The sequence below is a fragment of the Hippocampus comes genome, unplaced genomic scaffold (assembly GCF_001891065.2).
Source record: "Hippocampus comes isolate QL1 unplaced genomic scaffold, H_comes_QL1_v1.1 scaffold82, whole genome shotgun sequence".
Lineage (NCBI taxonomy): Eukaryota > Metazoa > Chordata > Actinopteri > Syngnathiformes > Syngnathidae > Hippocampus > Hippocampus comes.
The window spans coordinates 43,163-65,515 of record NW_017805135.1 but is presented as its reverse complement, the minus strand read 5'-3'; the positions used below and the strand labels follow the sequence as shown (position 1 = coordinate 65,515).

Below are 22,353 nucleotides of genomic sequence, written 5' to 3'. Positions count from 1 at the left end.
GCCTCCTCCCAAAAAAAGGTACACAAAGATATGGCTTAGTTTTGGATTTAATTCTGCCAAGGAGGTATCTTTTTTTTCTGGCTCCTTTTGGCAGCCGGCAACTAGCTTATTATGCACATTACTGCCCCCTGCTGTCGAGTGCAATGAGCCAATTTTATTGAGCGATGCGGCATTTGATAGCCAAGTCTCGAATGAGTGAACCCACAAAAAAGACTCGAGAACCCATGCCTGGATCCAGACCGGAAAAGTGCCATTTTGTATTGAAGCAGACATTTTATGGCGACTTAGACCTTCAAAGTCATGGGTGCCGTAGAGATTTAGTCCACTTTTCAACCAAATTGGGAGATGCTAAACTAGAGCATTGAGACGAAGTTTGATGATCGGCGTTTGAAAACTGCATGAACTTGAATTGAAAATTCCGCCCCTGAAGTCAGTTCCTTTTAAAAATGACATTCGGTTGACAGTCATGAGAAGGCCCATAAAAAAAGTCTCAAGAAGAAACCTGAAGGACACATGACGTCTGCCATTTCGGTTCAGAGCAGCCATTTTATGGTCATTTTGGCTCTTTGTAGAGGTCCTCCAAAGGCAAAGGAGTCCAATTGCTGCCGAACTGAAACTGTGTATACTGCACAGATGGGTGATGCTGAACTGTTAAAAAAAGTTTTACTTTCACCATTGTGCGTGGGCGGAACAGAGACAAAGTTTGATTTGCTTTGAAACCTGTATGAACCTGGACGTGAATTGAAAATTGCTCCCCCAAAGCCAATTCCTTTTAAAATTGACATTTGGTAGACATGTCAAACATGAGAAGACCCCCCAAAAAGTTTCAAGCAACCATTTTAGGGTTCATTTGGCCATCTCGGGAGTTCTTGACAGGCGCACTTGCAGGGTGTCAAAATGTTTTGACCATTTCGTGGATTCGCCATGGCAATCATTGCAGCTTTCATTCATTTTCTATTTTGTTCACCTTAACTGCCAAGAGGCAACACATTCGTCGCGATGCCTGCGTTTTTAGCGTCCGAGCGTCCTGAGGCATTGGCACCTGCCGTAAAAAAAGAGCGAGGAAGGAAAACAGGCGGCACCGTGCAGCTGCATTTTCGTTCCCAGTAATCGAATCCCTCCAAAGGCCTCCATTTTTCTTCATCTCGGCGGGTCCACAGGACCTTTAAACAGAGCCGAGTGCAGGGGAAAAAAAGGGTAGCGTAGAACACAATTATAATTCCAATATAGTCCTGTAAAGAAAATATAAACAGATAGCCCCGGCTGCGGAGCCAGAGCCCTCCCCACTTTCACTCCCCGAAGACTTGTAATAAAGTCGAAAAGATGTAACACCAGAGGAGTTTGTTCTGTTGCTTCCACATTTGAAGGCGAGTACCGCAGGCCTCAATGCCCGCCGATGCGCAGAGGGAGGGAGGGGGTGTGTGCGTCTTGTGTCACGCAGGGTCGTGTGCAGGTTTATTTTCAGATGACACACACACACACACACACACACACACACACACACACACACACACGCACACGAAACAAGCTCTGCCGGAAATCCCGAGGAGCGCAAATTGGTTTGGAATGTGATTTGTAAAGCGTGCTGCGTTTCAAACGGGCAAATGTGGGATCCTCCGCGGGTGAGACGTTTTCATCCCACGCCATCCTTTGCTTCCTGCTCTTGAATATTCCGTTTGTTGTTGCACGCTCGCTCAGGGGTGGGGGGGGGTAGTTGGTGTTGTCGGTCGCTTTTCTTTCATGACAAATTTGGCGTGTTTTTTTTGTTTGTCCCCCCCCCCCCCCATTCACGTCATAGCGCAGTGCTGCAGCGTGGCTCATTGTTTACGACTTGGAACGCTGAATCCTCATTAGCATGTTCGCAATGAATGCTGAATACGATCAATTGGCTCAACTATCTGGAATCATGCGTGTTTTTCCCAAAATCTCTTCACGGCTCAACATTTCTAAATGTACAGCGGCACTTAATGATATGAACTGATACTATTTCGTACTGCAGCCATTTTGTTTTCAAATCTTTCGGGTATTCGTTCAACAGTTCAACCGTTATCCACCGGACATGGCTCAGACATTTAAAAGTCTATCGGGTTAGAAGACTATTACTTCACGCTTTAAAGCATCGATAAAAGATGTATTGATGAATAATTGGGTAGAATACTGCACAAGGACCACACATTGTGAAATTATTGAATTACCTCAACTTTGGTCAAACAGAAGCTACAGTTGAGGGATCTTGCCCTCCTGCTTTGATGTTATCGACAGGTACTCCTAGATTGCTTTTGAAAAAATACTTTAGGTTCTTGGTCAAACCTAAACAGCTCAAAGATTGTCGATAGATGGATAAATGGCTAGAGGATACCTATGATATCAGCTTATCGATTTACCTTCGCTAACTGGAATAATTATTATTTTTTGAAAAACCAGTCGGAATATTGGCTTTATCTGCGTACCTCAGCACCTCATCACATTTTATTTGAAGATTTATTGCTGGACAAGGACTCTGTTATTGGAGTTAGTGATATGAACTGATCTTATCGTATCTCACCCTTGGTATAGCTTTCAAAACTGCTAGCAATCTTGCCCTGCGGTTTCGACCTGATCTCCATATCTGAAGCCATCTCATTTAAAAACTGCGTTGGGTTCTTGGTCTAAACAACAAAATGAATGTTTATTTATTTGCACTCACTGATATTAACTAATCTTATCAGATCTACTGCACATCTTAGCCAAATGATTCGGGCTCTTACTCTAAAAGACCGTCTCTTGAAAATGAAATATATTGCATGCTGGACGAGAACCATTTACTGACTGCTTGGAACTGATCTTATCAACGTACTCGCGCTTGCTTGTTATTTCAAAATATGTACTGTAGAGTTCTTGCTCAAATATAATTATCTGAAACGCTACTAAAACCCAGACCAAAAATGTGGATCGGTTTTCAGAATCAGAGGAGTTCTCATTTTATATGATTGGACAACATTAGCTCTCGTGTCCATCACAGCTCAGATCATCACTCAGACAAATCATTCAAAGGTCCTTACACAAAGCAATTCCTCCAATTATTTCAAAGCCCTTGAATAAAAATCCCAGAAAATGTCCAGGAATAGGAGGAAAATTGTGACTGGCTGTGAACTTTCCCACCTCGCGTGAATTCACAAGACTGAAAGACGCAGGAAGCAAAAATGTTGTGCGTTTCAGTGTGTATCAGTGTGTGTCCAGGATTTTGACACAGTTTGGTGTGAGGACGTGGCGGGGCACTTGTGAACCTGGTTGCACGTCTGCTGTGACACTCAGGGGTGCACTGAGCATGTCCGGACACACACACACACACACACACACACACACACACACACACTCACACACAGGAAGTGTCTTTGTACGAGGGCAGAATGTCATCCTCCTCTTGGAGAATCACTCTTGTACGACGAAGGATGGCCAACCCTTTACTTGTATGTGGTTTCTATTGGTTACACTGAATATAGTAGCAGTCTCTTCTGTGACCTATTATACAGGATAACCGCCACCTTGTGATACAGGAGTGACCAAATGTACCGTATTTTCTGCACGATAAGCCGCTTCAGATTATAAAGCGCACCTTCAATGAATGGCCTATTTTGAGACAGTTTTCATATATAGGGCGCATTGCATTCATTATAAGGCGCATAGAAGCTACAATAGCGGCTGCGGTTGCGCTATTCATCCACTAGATGGTGCTACACTACAGCAATTCAATACAATACAATTTTATTTATGTAGAGCCTTCACAACCACTGCAGCTGTAACGAGAACTGGTCACAAACACGGACATGAAACATATAAATACAAATGGCATTACAAAACAATAAATCAAAGACAAAAGTTATGAATTGATTCAACAAAAAGGCACACAAACCACGTGGGCTCACATCCACAAGGACTAAATATCCTTCGAAGTGGTGTTTGTCTCCTTCCTTCGTTTAGTCAGTACTGAACTTTTGCTTTTGGTATTATCTTCATTTCAAAAAGGCTGCGCAGAGCTCACAAAGTAGTTTTGAGTGTGTGTTGGCGAATGCACATGTCAATTAGTGTTGGGCAGAACCATTTTAGGTTACAATTGGTTCCTGCTAATGATCACCACTAGATGGTATCGGAACACTGACAGGGAAACAACTCAATGGGGAATATAAAGAGAGTTTATATTTGGCGCATCGGATTATAGGGCGCACTTTTGAGAAAACTGAATGCTTTTTAGGTGCGCCTTACAGTGCGGAAAATACGGTAATTGGAATCATCTACAACCCAAAAACTTTATTTACGGCATGCTCGGATACTTGTGCACACGCACGTGCCATATAATCAATGCGTTTTTATGAGGTCAATTAGCACAACAGAATAAGAATCGGCCGAGTCCTTTAAAGTTTGCGAGTGAAACCTCAGCGTCGTGTCCGGCTCCCTCCAACTGTGTCCTTTCGACTTTGTGGTGCCGTTGTTATTAAAAAGGCAGCAGGCGAGCGGGCTGGGCTACTGGCACATTTGTGCGCAGGACCCAAATTCAATTACCTTGAATGACGGCGACGACCTCGCCCAAAATCACTTTTACAGTTTGCGTGCTGTGTTTTGTTTTCGCGGTGGGCCTCGGCGGCTGTGTGATTGTGTGGGTACGTGTATATATGTGTGTGTGTGTGTGTGTGTGTGTGCGTGTGTGTGAGTGAGTGTCGGGGTCTGTATGTGTGAGTGCATGAGAGCGTCTGGCTGTGCTCGAGTGCGCATGTAAGAACGTGTCCATGTCGTGTGTTTGTGTGAAAGTCTGTGTTTTGTGCGTGTGTGTGTGCATTTGTGTGTGAGAGTGTGTTTTTGTTGTTTTCCCATCCTCTAACTGGATGTTGGAAGCCACCACCGCTGAGCTGGAAGAAACGTCGGACAACGCTTGAGATTGATGAGTGTTTGGGCGCTTTCCCGGTGACCCCGCCGCCGCATCTGGCGGGAACAAAGTCAGGCAGGTGTGACAGCCAGCATCCATCTCGCAGTCAGCAGTAATAGGGAGGACACGCGCGCACACACACACACACACACACACACACACACACACACACACACACACACACACACACACACACAATGAGTATTCCTGGCAGAGTCCGTCTTTCCAGGAAGGACTTGTTTCCTTCAAATGTCTGCGAGTCCTCATGTCTTATTATGGAAGACAAATGGCATGTTCGAAATAACGCTTCGCGACCCGTTAGTTCCGTGCTGACACGTTTCACTTAGCTGTGGAGGTCCGGTGTGAGGGGCCAATGCGGTTGTGTGGCGGGATGTCTCTGTGCTCCAAGGTTGCACGTTCGACCCCTTGGAGTGCAGTGATAGCAGGGGGATGTTGAATTCCAAGTTAGTCCTGATGCTATGTCGCGCAAAGTGCCGTTGAACTGTGCATATTTCTTTTGGTATTTTCGGAAATGGGTGCGTCTGTAAATGGGCGTTTGCGATGTTGTGGGAGTGGACACAGCTGACTTGATTCCCAGCCAATTGAAGTGACTCTTCTCATCCATCCATCCATGTTTCGATCTGCTTTATCCTCACAAGGGTCGCGGGGGTGCTGGAGCCTATCCCAGCCTTCTTTGGGCAGTATGTGGGGGACACCCTGAACCGGTTGCCAGCCAATTACAGGGCACACAGAGACGAACAAACATCCGCGCTAGGGAAAATTTTGAGTGTTCAATCAGCCCGCCATTCATGTTTTTGGAATGTGGGAGGAAACCGGAGTACCCGGAGAAAACCCACGCAGAACATTCAAACTCCACACAGGAAGTCCGCAGCTGGAATCGAACCCGGCACCTCTGCACTGTGAGGTCGACACGCTAACCACTGGACCACCAGGCCGCTGGCTCTTCTCATTCCCTTTTAAATTCAGGAGATGTGCCGGATCTACAAGGAGGAAACATAATGGACTTGCTGGAGTCCATGCAGGAGATCGCAATGAGCAAAGTACGTTTATACGGAAGTAGCAAGATCTCCACTTGCGGATGATGTAAAGTTGGCTGCTTGAGAAGTGAACACTTTGAGACTGCCAAACACCTCTGGTTGCGCAGAATCTGTCTACTGTATCAAATGTGCTAAAATCGTGCGACTCCACCTGCGCCACAACTTAGACCGGGTTTCATTTGGTCTAGCCTACTTGCTGTCAATTGTCAGGAGAATCACCGCGGCCTGCCAAATTACCAAACACGGTAAACGAGACACAATGGAATTAAACACTAGAAACAATTCACACATTCCCCCCCAAAATTTCCTGTGTGAACATTAAATCATCTTGACTTTAGCGTCGGTTTCCTTTTGGAATCAGGGGCTTATCTGAGCGGATGATAGAGTGGACTTGATGGGCCGCATCCCCGCTGTCTCCTTCTCATTTGGCTTGTTAAAGATTTTCTTTCTTTTTTATGAGGCGGCGCACCGCGACTATCTGTTGTTGCCTGTTCTTAAAATAAGCACCTTGATTCTAAAGCATACCCCTTCGGGCCTAACCTGCTTTCGCTGCTTTGCTCCAGGTAACCTTTCAACACAAATACATTCGATTGATTTTCATATTTAGATTGTTTTCTCAGCTCTGCCCATGATTAAAACAAAGTAAATAGGGAACAAAGGCTCTGGTAACAAGGGAATCCGGGATTATGAGAAGCAATTTCCACCCCGCAATTCATCACGCACTCGAGGGAGGAAGGGGATTGTAGTTTAGCAAAATGTATTTCATCGAACTTTATTTCAGCTTCATTATCATTGTTTGCCCTTTTTTTTTGTTTGTTTAGTTTTTTTTGTTTTTTTCCCCCCGCTGCACACGCAGAAACCGGTTTTGTCGATGGGGGTTATTTCCCCACCTCCACCAGATATTAGGCAATGGCGCAGACCCAAAATCGACTCAACCAATCAGGATCACAGGTTGCATAATAATTTGCAAAACAAGTATTTTCTGGGACCTCACAGTGCAGAGGTGCCGGGTTCGATTCCAGCTGCGGCCTTCCTGTGTGGAGTTTGAATGTTCTCCCTGTGGCTGCGTGGGTTTTCTCCGGGTACTCCGGTTTCCTCCCACATTCCAAAAACATGAATGGCAGGCTGATTGAACACTCCAAATTGTCCCTAGGTGTGACTGTGGATGTGGATGGTTGTTGGTCTCTGTGTGCCCTGCGATTGGCTAGCAACCGGTTCAGGGTGTCCCCCGCCTTCTTTATCCTCACAGGGGTCGCGGGGGGTGCTGGAGCCTATCCCAGCTGTCTTCGGGCAGTCGGTGGGGGACACTCTGAACCGGTTGCCAGCCAATCGCAGGGCACACAGAAACAAACGACCATTCACGCGCACATTCACACCGAGGGACAATTTAGAGTGTTCAATCAGCCATGTTTTTGCAATGTGGGAGGAAACCAGAGTACCCGGAGAAAACCCACGCAGGCACCGGGAGAACATGAAAATTCTACACAGGAAGGCCGGAGCTGGGATCGAACCCACGACCTCTGCACTGTGAGGTCGACGCTCTAACCACTGGACCACCGGGCTGATGTAACTTTCCGTTTGTGTACTTTATTATTTTTTTTTTGGTGAAACACGTAAAGATACACGATATCCGGCGCTTAAATCCCATGCACATATGACTACTCTCCAACATCGGCATTCCTTTTTTCTTGATACTGCCGTGCAGCCGGGGCCCAAAACTCCACTGGTTGTTCAGTGCAACAAACTTTTCTTATTTTTTGTAAAGCACAGGTTTCAACCCTCCTTGCGGTCTACTACAGTGTCAGCCCTTTCCAAAGCACTTTCAATCAACGCTCGCTCCCGAAGACTGTTAAACAAACCACCTGCCGTGTCGAGAGTAGCGAGGCTCCCCTTATGACTCCTACAGGTACGTCGGGGGGAAATTGAATCCGCGCTCGTCGCGTCCATCCGGCGTGAGCCGCTCTGACGTGCTTAAGCGCCGCTCGCTGCCGTGTCACATTCACTCAGACAAGGGCGTTGACGTCGCCGCCGTCGCTTTGCCAGGCCCGAGCCGGCTGCCAAAAGCTCGAGCCTGCAATGCTTAATTGTTTCTGCCAGCGTCGTGCCTCTCGCTCATTTTCCCCCCGTCTCCTAATCCCAGGGACGAGGAGCTGTTATTTGCATGTCTAATGATACTCCATATCACGGGCCCTCTCAAAGGATGAGGAGCAGATGATTATTAACGGTCGATGGAGCCCGCGTGTTCTGTCGCCCTTTTCTTCTCGGACCTAAGCAAACACTGTCTGAAATCCTCCTTTATTTCCAGTCCACAGAGAGCCTCTCCGGCTTTGAATGTGAGCGACGCCGCAGCTGAATATTGATGCGCCCAATCGGTTGTATTATCCGTAATACTCGTAATTCTTGTGGGAGGGATACAATTGAAACTGTTTGGAAAAGGGCAAAAACAGACCTGGGAGTTGATTGGATGACTGTGACTTCATCCACCGACGATACTGTACATACGTTTCGGTTCGGTTAAACTAGCCGTGGTCACTCAACGACAAAAGGAACAACAAATACGTTCTCTCACAAATACGTTGTCTCTCTCTCTCTCTCTCTCTCTCTCTCTCTCTCTCTCTCTCTCTCTCTCTCTCTCTCTCTCTTTCTCTCTACATAACCACACAGAAGTCGGTCCTTCGGTGACTATGAACCAAACAGTAAATAGCAGTCACCGCTTCCTCCTTTCCTCCACACACAACATGGCCAGTTCCGCCGCCTCCCCGACTCTCCATTTACACCTCTTTGCTCTCAGTAACACCGCGCCGAAGCTACTCGAGAGTCGCGGCGACCCATTGAAATCCATGACAAAGAAACAACAATATCACTCTGTCCTTGTGAAAAATTGAATCCTGTGAAATCATCCCTGTTTTTAATCAATGTATCTGTAATCTGATTGTGATTTTTTTTTCTGTAGCTTTATCGTAAAGCAGTTATATATTTATTCTGGATTCTGAATACATAACGCCGTACGTAACTAGATAGTCGCTCAATATAAACAGCGCCAGAAAGAGCAGCGATACACTCTGGTCCACATGCAAATGAACTAAACTGTTTTCTGAAATTAGCACGTCTGCCTCACAGTGCAGAAGTGTAGGGTTCAATTCCAGCGTCCTGTGTGGGGTTTGCATGTTCTCCTCGTGCCTGTGTGGATTTTCTTCGGGTGCTCCAGTTTCCTCCCACATTCCAAAAACATGCTTGGCAGGTTAATGGAAGACTCCAAATCGTCTCTCGGCGTGAGTGCGAGCGCGAATGGTCGTTCGCCTCTGTGTGCCCTGTGATTGGCCGGCGACCAGTTCAGGGTGTCCCCCCGCCTACTGTCCAAAGACATCTGGGATAGGCTCCAGCACACCCACAACCTTCGTGAGGATAAGCAGACTAGAAAATGGATGGTTTCCTTTCGGAAAATATTTCAATCTATCACGGTTTGTCTGTCTGTGCAGCACTGTGCAATAGCAGTTCTGGGTACAAACAGCAGCTCTTTTGTGTCTTCCTACATTCCAGGGAGATTACAAAGTGTCTGTTGGGGTTCAGCCATTCATCTATCAGGATGCCTTTATATTTTTAGAATACATTTTTCCGCTCCAAATAGGGAACATCACCCTGTCAGCTTTACAGGTGCCACGTTGGCTTGTCACCTTAACTTGGAACATCCCCGACCGCTCACATATCAAAACAAACTGAAGACTTTGCATAGTGGCACCAACATGCGCTAATTTGTTCCTCAGGTTGACAACAGGAAGGCTCTAACTGGCCCAAGGTGCTTCTGTGGAGAACATCTGCATATAAGCCCCAAAGACGTGCCATCCAATTACCGTACAGAGACATGCGCCGGTACTGTACAACCTGATTGGGGGCTACGTTGAAAAGAAATGTCCACATGTAGCACAGTGACAGTGCTTTATATTCACCTCAATTAAGTGGTAGTCGCCGACTTCCACTTTTCTCCGGGTTTAGTTTTCGAACATCAAAAAATATTAGATGGATTGCAGGAGTAATGTCACTCCGATTGAAACCCTTAAGGTCATCAAATTAGCCTTTCGGCTTCAAATGAATTGCAGCAGCCACTCGAAAGCTTTTTTTTTTTTGCTCTCGAGTGTTATTTAACATTTCACTGAAGGAAGTAATTTATTTTACATTGACGCACTACAGTAGAATTAAAAAAAACAGCGGACGAAGGACAGACAGAAATCTTTTCCTCGTTTTAACTGGTGGACTCATTCGTTGCAGTCTTTTCAAGGTAAAAAGGGATATGTCACTTTTCAACACTATATGCAAAATACAGTGAGTTACATCAGTGAAGAAGTCATTATGAAATAGGGTTTATATTTCACTTGATAGATTGCAATACAGAGTTAAAATACATTTGTCATTCAAATTGCGAAGTGAGCAGATAGTTTTTTTTTTATTGGCTCATGGGGTGGTTGTGCGCGAGTCCTGTTGGTTCCGTCAAGCCACGAGTCATTTTGAACTGAAAAACCAACACAACCAACGGGGCGGTTATTGTACGGCCCTATGAATTCTACCTAGCAACAAGTAGCCACCTTTTCTTTTTTTGCATGCTCTGGATTAAAAAAAAGACACATTCATTTTTCTGGATGAAAAGAAAACAATTTGCAGATGCTTATTTTTCATGAGAGAGCAAAGGAAGCTCGGCCTCCCCCGCCATCCTCCGAAGAGTGTTACTTCCAAAACGTCTAATTTCATAATTTCCGAAACCGGCAAATGCAATAACTATTCCAATTTGTTGATGAAGTTTTGTGTCCGTCTCGCATGTCAAACTTGTGTCACACATGCCATTTAACAAGATCGCATTGCCCCCGCAGATGCGGCCATGACGTTCGTTCCGGCTTTTTGCGAAACCGTGAGAGCGAAATGAAGAAGGCGGGAGCAAGCGTGAAATGAGTAAAGATGAATCGCAAAAGCAGAGTGGCTCCATCTGGGCCGAGAAATCTCACTCCGACTTGCTACGCGACCCATCTGCACCCCGTCGGAACAAACACAGCAACACAAAAAAAAAAAAACCAAACCTTGATTTGACCAATTCGATACAATTTTTTTTGTCTTATGTGTTATGCTGCATTGAAGGTCTTCCATCCCTCTTCCTTCTCTTGGCATTGAAACTCGCAGGCAGGTAGCGACGGTGGGCTAGGCCTGTTTTGTTTTAAGCACAGCGTGTGTCGTTAGCCCCCGCAGAGCAACTCATTGACACTTTGTCAGAGAGCTTCACAGGCACAAATGTGTCCTTCCCCGCTCAAGCAATAAATGATAAACTTTTTGTTACATTCAAACTGCATTGCGGCCATTTGCTGACCATTGAAAAACGTTACACAACCTTTTCTTTGACTTTCACTCTTTTCAACACCACTAATTATTGATACAGTCATCACGTAGGAAAATTTGAAAGCGATGACAAATTTTAAAAAAAGCCTCAGGGATGTATTTCGCAAGCCTTCACTTGGTTCGTCTCTTTGGTTCCAGCATACACGATTCATGTGATCATTTGGTCGCAGCAAGTCATGTCTAAGGCTTGCCGCAGATCGTCTATCGACATTTTCGTTGAATTTGATGGAGGCATTTGGAGTTCCGCAGACGTGTGGTTGATGTCATCGTATTTGACTCGTAAAAATGACAGCAGCATTCATCAAAAAATTTCAATCACTGTATTCATTGGAGTGTTAACAAGCAAAGGGTGACCCGGGCTACTTTGCTATTTTGACTAGAATGACTGTACCTTCACATCATGAGGCTGGCTTCATTTATAAGCCCCCCCCCCCCAAAACCCCTACCATGCCCTGCATGCATGTGGTTCGTTACACCGTCTCCTTCCCATTGTCTCAGTAATGGAAGCGCGCACCGATAACAAATGAATTGCGAGCCTTGCAAGAGGCACTCACTGGCCTCCACCAATACTTGGTTTTGACCTCGTTGGGCAGCCGCATTGATTATTGTTCCTGTGTCAGAGATGCTTCGGAATCCCAACAGACTTCAGTCCTCTTTGTGCGAGAGCAGAGCTGACTTCTGCAAATAGGCCATTTGGCAAAGTAATTGAGCCTTTGAAAGCGATACCTCGGCATTTTTGGAAATGAGTTGCCCTTTGTGCTGTTTTTTTTTGTTTGTTTTATCCTCACGATGGCAGAATCGTTTCGTTCTGTGGCATATTTGCAAAAAAAATAAATAAATAAAAATAAAAGTTGATAGGGTTTTTTTTCTGGCTTCGGTGGCTATGCTTGTGACTGCTAGCCTGCAACGTGAAATCGCGTTTACGTGGCAATCACCAGAAGCTAACGCTGATCTGCGTGGACAACAACACTCCCTGGTCTGCTTAGCGTTTGGCTTCGAAGCAATAGTCATGAAGTGTGGTTTGGAGATTGCGTATGACGTGTTTCTGTTTTGGTTATCGGAAGCGAACGCTAATCCATATTTACAAAAAACCTGGAGCATTATAGGCTTAGCTTTTAGCAGGAGTTTCATTTGGTCCGTTGGAGAAAATAAAATACAGAATCTTCAGCCAGGGAGAGAAATTCTGTGAGGCCTTCGTCATAAAGCCAGGCTTAACTTAAAGAAATACCACAGTCTTTTTAAAGTAAATGCACATTTCCGAGGTTTTCTTTACAAAGATTTGTCATTAGGCGTTTTATTGACGAATAAGCGCATCCAAAGAATAAAGGAGTACGGTTTGCTGGTGGTGAAAAAAATTTCAAAATCACACAAAAAGTTATTTTTGCTTTAGCAGTGAGCCCATCTCGCCCACTCCTAATGGTCAAATCTAATGAATGAATTTGATTGATGTGGCTTAAAAAAAGTCTTCGTTTTTGCTTCCTTACAGATTTGCCAACGAATGAATTCTGTTGCAGTTCATACCATTGTGAATATTTTTCAGCCAATTTGATAAAAGAAAAAAAAACATAACTTGCCATGACACAAGACTTGGCTGAGGGGGGGGGGGTTCAGGGTGTGGGCTAGTTTGCCAAAAATAGCAAGGCCGATCATATATCATGCATTGCGCCATCTGCTCGCCGGATTCCAAATGTTATTGCAATATTTAGAGTTACAGATTATTCATGGAGGTGTAATTAACAGAATCCAAATTCAACAAACGGGATCGGAAAAGCTCCGATTCATTTCCAGGGAGGAGGCCTGAAGTGTTGCCGAAGAAATGAAAAAGGCGGCACTAATTTTATTGCTTTTTTTTTTTCGGTCGAGGAATTAGCTGTCGCCGCTCGCATGTACTTTCATCTTTTGCTTTTGCATTGAGCCCTCGCTATTTGCAAAGGGACCGGAGACTAACCGCCAACGCATATATTAAAAAAAAAAAAAAAAACGAGCAAATAATGGATGCCCTCCCCAAAACAAAAAGCCCTTATTAATCATTTCAACCATAAAAATGTCCCCGATTAAGATCACAAGACATTTTAAGATGATTTTAAACTCATCTTACAACGTCTTTTAAAAAAAAAATGACACACTGGACCAAAAGAAGTCAACATCTGGCATTCTGTGTGGCGTTACATAAAGAAATCTACGAACCCACAGCCTTGGGCTCCCTATAGCCTTTACATAACAACAGGCAAACTCCTGCATTGTAAATGCTTAGCATGACATTCCCCCCCCCCCCACACCCCCCTCCAACAGCCTGTCTGGTCACGGCCTCGTTTTAACAAGCAGTTTGTCACATTAGAGTCGCGGCACAATCGTGACATTTAGCGACATCACAGCAAGATATCGCACAGTTGTCGTCGTCATCACCCGGGCGCTAATGTGCCGGAGTGTTGGTGAATGATTAGGATGCTGTCGCGCTTTACTTTTGCATCCTTCATTGGAACGGAACGACATCATTTGATGTCAAAAAGTTTCACAGAGAAAAGGAATTATTTACACTGGTCAATGGCAAATTTGAATCAGCGATGGTTTCATGTGTCTCTAAAAGTATTTTTGAGGCTGATTTCAATAATGTCTGTACTACATCAGGTTTTTGAGAGATTTTCATTTTTGTTGCTTTTACTTCCTGTATCAAAACATGCGCAATAAAGACTTTACTTTATAGCTGTGACACTACTGGAAAAAAAAAATCCACTTGTTGCCGAACCCTTAATTCATAAATATTACAAAATATATTACTGTATCACCTATTATATTATGACTATTGTTCTCCTTCTTTTTATTATCATTATTATTATTATTACGATCATGACAACCTGATGAGCAAAGGAAAAAATGAGGGCAGATTCTAAATCAATGCAAACAATTCATTTAGAAAGTATTGATATTACCAGTGTAACAATTTTACATTTGACAAATTTTGCAAACTCTTTGCACACTATTTAGTAGTAGTAGTAGTATTTAATAGCGTGTGTGCATGTGCGTGTGTGTGTGTGTGTGTGTGTGTGTGTGTGTGTGTGTGTGTTAATTAATTACAGGCATGTTATTTATATATAGATATAGATATAGATATATATATATATCAGAATCTGCTTGTAACTGTCAAAACGGAATGCTGTCGAGTGTTTTTCTTTCTAGGAAAGATCAAAACAGAGTTGGCCAAAACTTTGGTCACTGATGGCAAATGACCTGGACGGGGCTCGTCATTAAGACTCCCGTAGTTGAAAAGAATGAAAGAATTCATGTATCAATGAAGATTTCCTTACAATCACATTTTCTCGGTCAAGCAGTTCCTCATATTTCCTTGTGAAGACCTTCGGTGGTGAGCTTACATTTTCTATAGAAGACAGTTCCTTTTACCAGGACATTCTTCTTTTGAGGAGATTTCCTTTGTTGGAACAGATCCTTGAGAACACGTTCAATTGTGAGCCATTTTTTCCGTTGAGGCAAGTTGTTGAGACGATCAATTGTTCGGGGCGTTTCACTTTGAGTCCTTGAGGCAGCTGTCGATTGCTAGCAAATTTTCCGTTAATAATATATCCTTGTAGCACAATGTCTTTGTTGAGCTGTTCAATTGCTACGACCATTTTTTTTTCCATTGACAGCATTCATTTTTGAGGACATATCCTTGGGAAAACATTTCCTTATTGGAAGAATCATCTGTGTTGAGATTACGTCTTAATGGGAATATTTTGAGAGGGGATCGAGCCTTTTCTGTTGCTGGTCCCTCTCTCTGGAATGACCTCCCACTGAGCATTCAGCAAGCCTCCTCGCTGCTAACCACTGGACCACCGGGCCGCCATTCATTCATATACTATATAAAAAAAAAAAAAAAACAGGCAAAAGTCTTTGTGCATACGTGTACAGTGAAACAACAAGGTTAATGAACTTGGATTACTTCAAATAAAACGTCCAGTGTATGAATATGCTGCCCCGTTTTTCACGACGATGACTGATTCGGATGAGGACATCAAAGGCACTTCAGAGCATCGCGCTGCCTTTATCGTAGATGTCAGCTCAACCGTTTGGTCGATCGGGTTTTTTTTTTAAAGGAGCCATTAAACATTTATAACACGTTTTGATACTGTGGACCTCAAATAAAAGGTGTGCTCTTTGACCCGACACAGATGAGATGAAGATTCAAATTGGCACCGTGCTAATATGACAGATGACCATATTTACATATTTCGTACATCACGTTTGCCGCTGGGAAGAAAATCTGCCATTCGTTACGCTTTTTCTTTGACTTCCAACTGTTGATGACGCCGCCGCCGCCGCTGCGTAATACCGCAATGGCGGTGGAAAACAATGACACCCGACGTGGTGAAACGCTACCTGAGACGCCCCAAACTTAGCCACCTCCAAATTTGACTTGCCAAAAAAAAAAAAAAAAAAAAAAAAAAAACACAACCCAAAAAACCAAAAAAAACGCTGAATGCTAATCATTGAGTGACTCAAGCTAGCCAGCTTGCATTGGAGCTCAACGTCCAACACCGACTGAATGTGTCACCCTTGGCATTTCAAGACGAAGAACGAGACCAACTTTGTCACGAGACGCGGTCCCCCGCGAGACGCGGGATGTCGGATGCTGCGCCTCAGAGTGCATCAAGCAGACGTTTGCTGACGCGCCGCCACGACGTGTGACAGCCTCTCCGCCCTAGCGTTCCCGGTTTCACGCCGTGCTACATACATGGGAGGCGCACACGTCGGAGCTCGCGTTTGCCCTGACATAGAGCGCAATCATTAGTTCCCTCTGAGGGTTTATAGTTTAGCGTGAGGAAACGGGGCAATGATGGGGGGGGGGGGGTCTTTTTAAAATCTGCAGCGTGATTGTTCGAGTGATTGCAGTAAAAACTCATCTTCGACTGGGACTGACACAATTTTGGTTCGGCCTCCTCCTCCTCCTGCGCTGACAGGATAAGCAGTAGCATGCGGTGTTGATTGGGAAGAGCGCGCCCGCGTGTGGGTGGTAGGAAATAGATGGAAAACAGAGTTTTAGTTGGTCTTCCATGAACCCAGCGTGTGTCTTTTTTGTTTTTTTCGAGCATCAAAGACAGCTCACACACAAAAAAAAAGTCGTGTAGCTTTTATTTGTGTGTGAAAATAATTTTCTTTCAATCAATCCAATGTGGCGCTTGTAAACATCAAATATTCAAAGTCAGCAGTTTTCATGAAGACAACTTGGTTTTCAAAGAATTTCATGTATTTCTATTTGTAAGCATCAAAGACAAGCTCGTCATTGAAGAACCGTGCCAACGTTTGCATTTCGACATTTTCAACGAACAGACCCCAAACTCTTGATTTCAATAAAGACGGGACGTAATGTTAACCATAAAAGCAGACGACGATGATTTGCAAATCACGGTAGTCTGTTTTTATTTACATTGTATCCAGGGTGAAACCATCAGTGCGACCCAATATGCAAATCCAGCGGTTTCAATCGCTTTTCTTTCACCTGTTGCTCCCGCTATTTGCCATCAGCCCGAGTCTTGAAAGAACACACGCCGTACCTGGATTTGTGTGCATCAAAGACAACTTAGTCTTCAATTAACCCAAAGCCAATTTAACAGACTAAATGTCCACCTGGAATACAAATTCAAGTGAATTTAGTCTTGACTGAAACTAATTTTTTGTCAGCAATTACCGTCAATGAAACCTTGAAGGATTAATTGGGAGAGTGCGCATGTGTGGGTGTGGAAATAGTTTCTGAAAGATAATTTAGTCTTTATAAAGTCAAACATGAATTAGCATCAGACACAACTTAGTCTATTAAAAAACCAAAAAAACCCAAAACAACTAGTAGATTAGTCTTGAATAAAGTGACACTCACAATTTAGGAGCCTTAAGGTAACCTTACGTGCACATTTTCTAAATAATTGGTCATCAAAGACGATAGCCAACCTGTTCTTGTACACCAAAACATTTTAGAGGCTTCAATTAACGCAGTGTACTCGTTTTTGTGCCAAAGGTTTAAAAACAGCATGTGCTAAAATTGTCAATTGACACTCACCGTGTGGGAACATGCCAGCTGTTTGGCCACCACCAACTAAGAAAAAAAAAAAAAAATCCATTCTTTTGTTGTATTTTTTAAAAAAATGACAGCTTGTCATTAATTTGTGTCCGTTTAAAGACTTTCTCAGCACGCGGGATGTGGCGAGGCGTTTTTTTCCGCTAATGAGCCGCATCGTTCATGTGGAATGATGATGCAATTAGGCAAGCAAAAAGTGCAAGGTGTGACAATTGTCAACGTTGCTTTGTCAGTGTCTGCAAAAAAAAAGTCACCTCTGAGGCAAAGCAAATTTCTTTGAGCTGGCATGAGAGGTCACCTGTTTATTTATTTATTATTTTTCATTGAAGGGTTGAGCTGTCCTGCAAGCATGACCGACTCCCCGCGGAAGGGCTGACGTTGTAAACGCCGCGGCAAAAAAATTCAATTAAAGCTGCTGAATGTTGATGATCTTCAGGCGTGCTTGCGGGTTTGTGTTCTTTGCCGGCCAGAGGTCGTGGGTTCAATCCCAGCTCTGGCCTTCCTGTGTGGAGTTTGCATGTTCTCCCCGGGCTTGCGTGGGTTTTCTCCGGGTACTCCGGTTTCCTCCCACATTCCAAAAACAATCATGGCAGGTTGATTGGGCACTCTAAAATGTTGCCAGGCATGAATCTGAGCGCGGATGGTTGTTCGTCTCCGTGTGCCCTGCGATTGTCTGGCAACCGGTTCAGGGTGTCCCCCGCCTACTGCCAGAAGACAGCTGGGTTGGGCTCCAGCATGCCCCGCGACCCTTGTGAGGATAAAGCAGATCGTAAAAAATGATAAACCTAACATTCGCTTTTTTTTTTGGTCGTTGTCAAATACGATTTAGTCCTCAAATAACCCAATCTTAGCATGTATTCAAGCACCGAGGACAGTTAAATCTTCAGTGAACCTAATGTACGTGTTTTGTCAGCATCAATGTCAATTTAATTTTGTTGAACATAACATTGGGATTTGTGTAAACATCAAAGACACTCCGAGAGCCCATTTCGTTTCGGGTTTGAGTCTTATTAACATTGCAGGAAGACCCTTCAACGAAGCTCATGTTAGTGTTTGAAGACCGTTTCGTGTAATTTCTTTCTATGGTGGAAAAAAAAAACTGTGAGAGTCACGGAGGCAGAAATGCAAACGTGGCTCTCTCGAATAACAATTGTCGGACTGGAAAAAGTCTTCCCCGGGTTCTCTCGCTCTCTCTCCTGCTCTCTTTGAACGTGACTTACCTTTTGCGATCAAAAGTACGGAAACAAGAGCAAAGTCGCGGTCAAATCAACTTTCGATGCTTCCATTGAACTTCCTCATCTTTCAACACCCATTTTTCTCTCTCTGACAGCTCCACACGGACTTGGACGTCAGCGGCAAGCGCATCAAGTACGTGCTGGCCGGCGAGGGGGCCGGCACCATCTTCGCCATCAACGAGCTGACGGGCGACATCCACGCCATGAAGAGGCTGGACCGCGAGGAAAAGGCCGAGTACACGCTCACGGCCCAGGTCATTAACGCGGACACCGATGAGCCGCTGGAGCCGCCGTCCGAGTTCATCATCAAAGTGCAAGACATCAACGACAATCCGCCGCAGTTCATCGAGGGTCCTTATCGGGCGGCCGTGGCCGAGATGTCGGCGGTCGGTGAGTCACGAAACGCAGCCTAATGTGCGGCCGCGGCATCAAAATAATGAGCGCGAGGGGACGGGACCGGCACGTGATTATTTTGTTAAGACAACTGGGGCGAGTAATTATTAAACGAGGACAAAATAAATTAATATAACGAGGCTTCGGGTGCCATCCCCAACATGTTTGGGAGGCTTGAATTATTTGCAGTTCACTATTCATGAATTCACCTCTTTGCATTTTTTTTTTGTGTAACATATCTTATTCGCCTTTGAAAAACTCACCTAATCGCATATGCTGCGCTCAGTCTATGAGGCGCTACAATGGTGCCAAAGACATGAGGAATTTGATTCCAGGAAGGAGACTGAGGTGGTACAACTCGACTGAAAACGAGCATTTATGTCGAGGATTAGTGTGGGTTGTTAGTGGAGAGTCTTGGCCACTTGTTCACACACTCTTGTAATCCTCTGTAGACAGTTTCTTGTTACCGGCAATGTCAATTTAAAATGATATACTGCTTTGGGATCACAGTTTCTGGTACATTTTACGAGGCATCGATTCATTATGATAATGAATACGCTACAGTCATACGATAAACCTTTTTCAGTCGGGCTTTGCTGTATGTTAAAATTAGTTTTTTTAAGTCCCAGGAATACAGTTTTGACAGCAGCCAAGTGGTTAGCACATTTGCCTCACATTCTGGGTTGTAATCTAAGCACGGGCCTTCATTCTCGCTCGTGTTTGCATTTTCTGTGTATCATAGTGCTGCAGTATCATTGTGCTGCAGTATCATAGTAAAGAAAGTTATTAGTCATGTCCACACATTTTTAAGGTATCAGCAATTACAAGTGCAGAAGCTTGGCAAGCAAAAAAAAAAAAAAAAAAAAACATTTAAAAAGTGCCAAAATGAGACCCTTTTTATTGCATTGTCATGTGTTCATTGAGTCATGTAATATATATGCTGGCGAGCGCACTAATTAGATATTTATGGGAGGATGAGAAAGAAAAAAAATGCAGGATGTAATGTTTTATGGATGATGAAACTGTGTGGGTTTCTTTCGCGGAAGCGTTGCGATTTGGCCCATGCAAGAGGAGGCGGGGCCAAAGACAGGAGGTCATTAGTAAGGCTAAACAGAGATAGACTCCATATATTTAGCATTCAGAATCAGAATCAGAATCAGCTTTATTGGCCAAGTACGTAGATCACACAAAGAATTTGTCTCCGGTAGTATCGGCTATACTCGTATCGGAAGAGAAGTATCGAATGACTAACCGTTTTGTAAGAGTACCATGGTGTATTGTTTGATGTTGTCATTTTCTATTCATTTTTGAACATTTATTATTAATAATAATAATAATCATAATAATAATAATAATAAACACAGTGAAGTGTGTATTTCCAAACATTATGTTGTTGCTGTTTTTCTGCTTTTGTAACATTAGTATTAGTTATTGGTATTATTTACTGCTATGCTACTACCACATGTTTTGGACAAAGGCTGTGTTTGGAAAATTAATAGCCATTAACATTCTGGTTCTTAGAGCGTCAGAGTGAAATTCCGAACGCACCCCGTGTTAACAGCAACAAACAAACATGTTCCGGTTTGTTTGCAACCTCCGCTTCTAACTATGGGGGGAAACAATCTTTATAGTTTAAAATGACTTACCTGAACTCGAATCCTGCGCCACAGTGCGGCCAAAGGTGGAATCCTGGTAAGTTATTGCGCCTTTTGGTTGAATGGGAAATCCTTGCTGTGCCGGATGCCGCACGTCAGCGGCGGCAGCAATTACGTCACGCGTTAGTTGCCGTCACGAGAGTTCATCTTCATCTTCTAATTCCTCTTCTCTTCTTTCCATTCCTTCTCCCACTTTATTTTGGGATGTATTGTGAGTGGATTAGCGCCCCCTTCTTTTTCACGCTACAAAGAAGTGGCAATGCCGAGAATGTTTAGGTATGAGCGGCACATCTCCCCCCCTTGAACCGGGTCATTTGCGTTAGGAGCAATGACGGATGCTAATTGCCACAAGCTAACGTTCTCGGAGGGCCGCAAGCCGGGCACGCAATCCTCGTCTCACTCAATGCTAATATATTCATAGATTCATGTTCTCACTCGCGGTCATGCATTCAAAGACGCCCAATGCCGTGATCACACAATTCCAATGCAAGTATGAGACTAGCAAAGGCCCCCGCCAGTGTCTCAGTCTGCTGCCGCACGGACCCCCGGGCGGCAGGGGGTCTCCTTCAGAAGGAGATCAGAGCGTCGTTATACAGCTTTGACACCGGACGAGTCGAGCGAGGACACCAAGTGTCGCATTTCCTCCTTTGAGTCTCCTTGTGTTATGCTGCCTTCCCGAAAACGCTGAACGGCGGAATTTCCTGAACTCCGCAAATGAAAAAAAAAAAAAAAAGTCTTCCTTCAGAAAGAAGAGGCGGACGTACTACTTGATGTCTTTTCGGACATGTGATCTTGAGACCTTTTTTTTTTTGTGCGGGTGTGCCCTTGATGAAATGAAGTTTGCAAAGTAACAACGGCTTCAGGGGCAGAATTGTTCAAACATGCTCGTCGGGCAAATTTTTGAGTGTAAATTATCCGACTTCCTTTCAGGCATGTCCTCTTGAGACTTTTTGTGGGTGCGCTCTTGATAGACATGAGTACCAAATGGAAAACATGCTTGTCGGGCAAAATTTTGAGTGTGAATGTGAAATGATGCTAAATTAGCCGACTTCCTTTCAGACATGTCTTCCTGAGACTTTTTGTGGGTCCACTCATCTACCAAATTTCATGTTGATGAATGAAACATCGAAATATGATTAGTGGTGCCATCGAGCAAAGTTTTGAACGGCGAAACTGACGCTAAAATGTTCTTCTCAGACTTCTCACATCTTTTTCCTGCGTTGCTTGTTGAGACTTTTTTTTTTGTGAGTCTATTCCCCAAATTTCACGTTGCTTCATCAAACTGGCCTCAGGGGCTGAATTTAAAACAAATTCCAGTGAGTATGAGGAAAGCTCTCCAAATAGCTAATTAATGTGCATTTAAATGCATAATGTCCCTTATTCATTAACCAAAGCCAGCATGGCTACCGCCAACCTCAAAGGCATTCTTCCTTACCTTCGCCCTGGACTTGAGTCTATTGTTGCGCGGCAATTAAAATGGCCGCCGCGGCGGGGGAAAATGAAAGTCAGAGAAAAGTCACACGTCTTATCCGAGCGCGCCTTTTAGAAGGAAGAACAAAAGGTCTTCCTCCTTCATTTCCCATTAACCCCCATGCTCCTCGGCGTACAGGAAACATGGCCACCTCGCCGGCCCCGTGTCACATATCTCATCCGGCGCTGGGGATGA

At 44.3% G+C, this 22,353-nt stretch overlaps 1 protein-coding gene across 1 annotated transcript in view; it reads left to right on the top strand.

Annotated features, from left to right (window-relative positions):
- LOC109514029 (cadherin-8-like) overlaps nt 1-22,353 on the top strand; it is a 95,504-nt gene that overhangs the window by 30,133 nt on the left and 43,018 nt on the right. Inside the window, exon 3 of the mRNA XM_019866817.1 lies at nt 18,735-19,029. Coding sequence (XP_019722376.1) covers nt 18,735-19,029 — 295 coding nt within the window. The remainder of the gene's footprint in view (nt 1-18,734; nt 19,030-22,353) is intronic.